Source organism: Vigna angularis, chromosome 8 (assembly GCF_016808095.1).
Source record: "Vigna angularis cultivar LongXiaoDou No.4 chromosome 8, ASM1680809v1, whole genome shotgun sequence".
Taxonomy (NCBI): domain Eukaryota; kingdom Viridiplantae; phylum Streptophyta; class Magnoliopsida; order Fabales; family Fabaceae; genus Vigna; species Vigna angularis.
Window position 1 is genome coordinate 14979669 of NC_068977.1, and position 4014 is coordinate 14983682.

The 4014-nt window shown below is 38.9% G+C and overlaps 1 protein-coding gene across 1 annotated transcript; it reads left to right on the plus strand.

Moving 5' to 3' along the window:
* Window positions 1–1110: 1110 nt before the first annotated feature.
* On the plus strand, window positions 1111–3189 carry LOC128193730 (uncharacterized). The gene is made up of 2 exons (XM_052867815.1): window positions 1111–2145; window positions 2329–3189. The coding sequence occupies exons 1-2, from the start codon at window positions 1111–1113 to the stop codon at window positions 3187–3189; spliced, it is 1896 nt and encodes a 631-aa protein (XP_052723775.1).
* Window positions 3190–4014: the final 825 nt, after the last annotated feature.

Here is a 4014-nt window from a genome sequence, read left to right on the forward strand (position 1 = left end):
AGAGACATAAGAAAGAATGATTCACCGTTTAAAATGAGTAACAAACATGTATGAACACTGGAAACACAACACAACAACAGGAAACACGAAATTAATGACTGGAAAAAGTAAAACAGAAGCAACAAAAATACTCAAAACAGAAACTGGAAACTGAAACAAAAAGCACAACAGAATGCAGAAATGGAGTGCAAAGATGGAGGAATAGCTTAGCTCTTGGTGCGTGGACGACCTAAGCTCATGATACCACTTGATGGACGAACGCCCGAGGAGAGACCGAAGACGTGACGCGGACTCCTCGAAGCTTCCTCCAGAGAGATGAACGCAGCGGAAAATGACAAAATGATGACGATAACACGAGATCGAAGATTGACTCGAAGGAAAACTATAGTCGAGCTCTAATCGGACCAAACTCTAGACTGACCGATGGAACCCTAGAAAAGGGGAAAACCAAAATGAACCGATTAATCGGTTCAAAATGAAGATTGAATTTGGAAAAGGGTTAGATCGAAGTAAAGGAGGGTTTCAATCGGCAAAATGGAGGAAAATGGTCTAAGAAGGAAGAAACCCTAATGTGTGGCTGGAGATTGAAAAAGAAGAATGAAGATCTGGCTCTGTGATGAAGAAGAAGGTGAATATGTAGATCTGTGAAGAGGATAACCTGATTGGGAGTGTGGAGAAGCGAGAAGAGGCTTGAGCGAAATGAAACCTCAGGATAATGAAGACGTGGATGTTGATGATGCGAATTTGAGAGAAAGATGTACTGGCAGCTGACGCGTGCCAGATGTGGCAGTGGAGGAGAGGCAGCGTGGAGGAGAGGCAGCACCGTGGAAAATGGAATATGAGAGTGAGAAAGGTGCTTGGAAGGTGGCTAGAGGGAGTCCTTGGACTCTCTAGCCTTGACTCTCAAAAGAGAATTGTTTCTGGTTTCAGAAAACTCAATTCTCATTAATTTCAAAAGTCCCAATACAAGATAGGAGCTGGGTATTTATAGTAACCCATGCTCCTTACAAGCTAAAATACGTGCACAATAAAAATGTAAAAACTACAAAAAGAGGACACTGATAAAACACATCAGGCACGATTCCATCACTTAGTCTTTTTCCATTTTCCATGGCAGGAAATGCCAAGAAATGGTTAAATTCTTTTCCTAAGGGAAGTCTGACAGGTTGGGATGACGTTGTGTCAAAGTTTTTGCAGAAGTATTTCCCTCAATCAAAAATAAACAAAGGCAAGCAAGAGATATCCTCTATCCAACAGGAACCTGAAGAGACTTTGAGTCAGACATGGGATAGGTTTAAGGGATTATTAAGAAAGACTCCCATACATGGATTTGATGTCCCCACTCAATTGAACCTGTTCTTAGGAGGTTTAAAATCTCACACAAAATTGATGCTAGATGCCTCAGCAGGAGGTAACATTAGGTGGAAGACACCTGATGAAGCTCATGAAATTATTGAAAATATGGCATCTAGTGACAATGATGTTCAAAGTGAGAGAGGACAAAATCAAAAGAGGGGAATGTTTAAGTTGCAATCCCAAGATGCCTTATTAGCCCAAAATAAAATTATGACTCAACAGCTTGAGTCTCTGATGAAAAAGGTATCACAACTAGAAATCCAAAATGTATCACAGGCACAACATATTGTGCAAGGGGTTGAACTGTGTGGTGGAGAGCACCAAAATGGACAGTGTGCTATTCTCACCAATGCTAAGGAAGAGGTCAATTACATGGGAAATCAAAGCCGTCAAGGCAATTATGGAAATTATAATCAAGGATGGAGACCTCATCCTAGCATGGGTCAGGCTAGTTCCAGTAGACCACCTCCACAGTTTCAACAACAACCCACTCTTTCTGATAGGACATCAAAACTGGAAGAAACTCTTCAACAATTTATGCAGATGTCCATATCAAATCAAAAGAGCACAGATGCATCTCTAAGAAATTTAGAAGTTCAAATGGGTCAGTTGGCCAAGAAACTGGAAGAGAAGCCTGTTAATACATTTGGAGCTAACACTGAACTAAATCCAAAAGAGCACTGTAAAGCTATAACAACAAGGAGTGGTAAAGTGTTAGACAGTGTAGTTGTGGGGCAAGAGGATCAAAAGGAAAATTTAAATGAGGAACAGAAAGATAAAGAAGAAGAAGTGGAAGAGCAGAAAGATAAAAATAAAAAAATTGAAAAGAGCCAAAAAGGAAAACAGATTGTGAATCCTTTACCATACCCAAATATATATTCTAGAAAGGAAAAAGAAAGTCAATTTTCTAGATTTATGGCTCTCTTCAACAAGCTGGAAATTACAATTCCCTTTTCTGAAGCACTTCAACAGATGCCCTCTTATGCTAGATTCATGAAAGATCTGTTGACCAAGAAGAGAAAGTATATTGAGGAAGAAACAATAGAGGTGCAAGGGAATTGTAGTGCCATCATCAAAAAACTTCTACCACCAAAATTCAAAGACCCTGGAAGTTTTACTATTCCATGTACAATTGGAAAACTCCCTATTGGAAAAGCATTGATAGACTTAGGGGCAAGCATTAATTTGATGCCTTTATCTATGTTAAAGAAAATAGGAGACATGGAAGTAAAACCAACAAGGATGACTCTACAATTAGCAGATAGGTCTTTAAAATACCCATATGGAGTTATTGAAGACGTACTGGTGAAAGTTGATAAGTTTACTTTTCCAGTAGATTTTGTTATTCTTGATATGGAGGAGGATACTGAAGTCCCCCTAATATTGGGTAGACCTTTCATGAAAACTGCTAGAGTCATAATTGATGTTGATGATGGTCATTTGAAGGTGAGGCTACATGATGAAACAATAACCTTTAATGTTGTGGAGGCTATGCAACATCCAAAAGATAAAGGGAACTGTTTCAGAGTTGAAGTACTGGATGATGTAGTTGAGACTGTAAAAAATCAGATGTATGTGAAATCCCCTTTAGAGCGTGTATTGGTTGATGCTTGTGAAGAGCTTACTGTTGAAGAAGAATCTGAAGTGGAAGAGATTTCACAACATCTAGAAAAATTAAAAGAAGAGAATTCCACTGATGTGAGAGTGGAAAAATTGGAAAAGGTTGACTTGGATGATCAGGAAAAAATGGAATTAAAAGTGCTTCCTGATCATCTCAAGTATGTGTTTTTAGAAGAAAATTCTAAGAAGCCTGTGATCATAAGCAATTCTTGAAAGAGAATAAAAAGGCAATAGGTTGGCACATCTCTGATTTGAAAGGCATAAGTCCAACCTACTGCATGCATAAGATCATGATGGAACAGGATTATAAACCCATAGCACAACCACAGAGGAGATTGAATCCAAATCTAAAAGAGGTGGTGAGAAAGGAAGTGCTTAAATTGCTTGAAGCAGGAATGATTTATCCTATCTCAGATAGTGCTTGGGTGAGTCCTGTACATGTTGTTCCTAAAAAAGGGGGTATGACTGTTGTTCAGAATGATAAGAATGAATTAATTCCTACAAGAACAGTCACAGGGTGGAGAATGTGTATTGACTACCGAAAATTAAATCAATCCACCAGGAAAGATCATTTTCCTCTTCCTTTCATGGATCAAATGTTGGAAAGGCTAGCATGACAAGCCTACTATTGTTTCCTGGATGGGTATTCAGGATATAATCAAATAGTAGTGAATCCAGAGGACCAAGAAAAGACCGCTTTCACTTGTCCCTTTGGTGTGTTCGCATACCGAAGGATGCCTTTTGGTCTCTGTAATGCTCCTGCTACATTCCAACGTTGCATGCTAGCCATCTTTTCTGATTTGGTAGAGAATTGCATTGAAGTATTCATGGATGATTTCTCAGTTTTTGGAAAATCATATGATTTATGCCTAGAGAACCTGGATGTAGTTTTGAAGAGATGCATTGCCACGAACCTTGTTCTAAATTGGGAAAAATGTCACTTTATGGTTCATGAGGGAATTGTCTTAGGACATAAGATCTCATCCAGGGGAATAGGTGTAGATCAAGCAAAAGTTGATGTGATTAAAAAGTTACCGC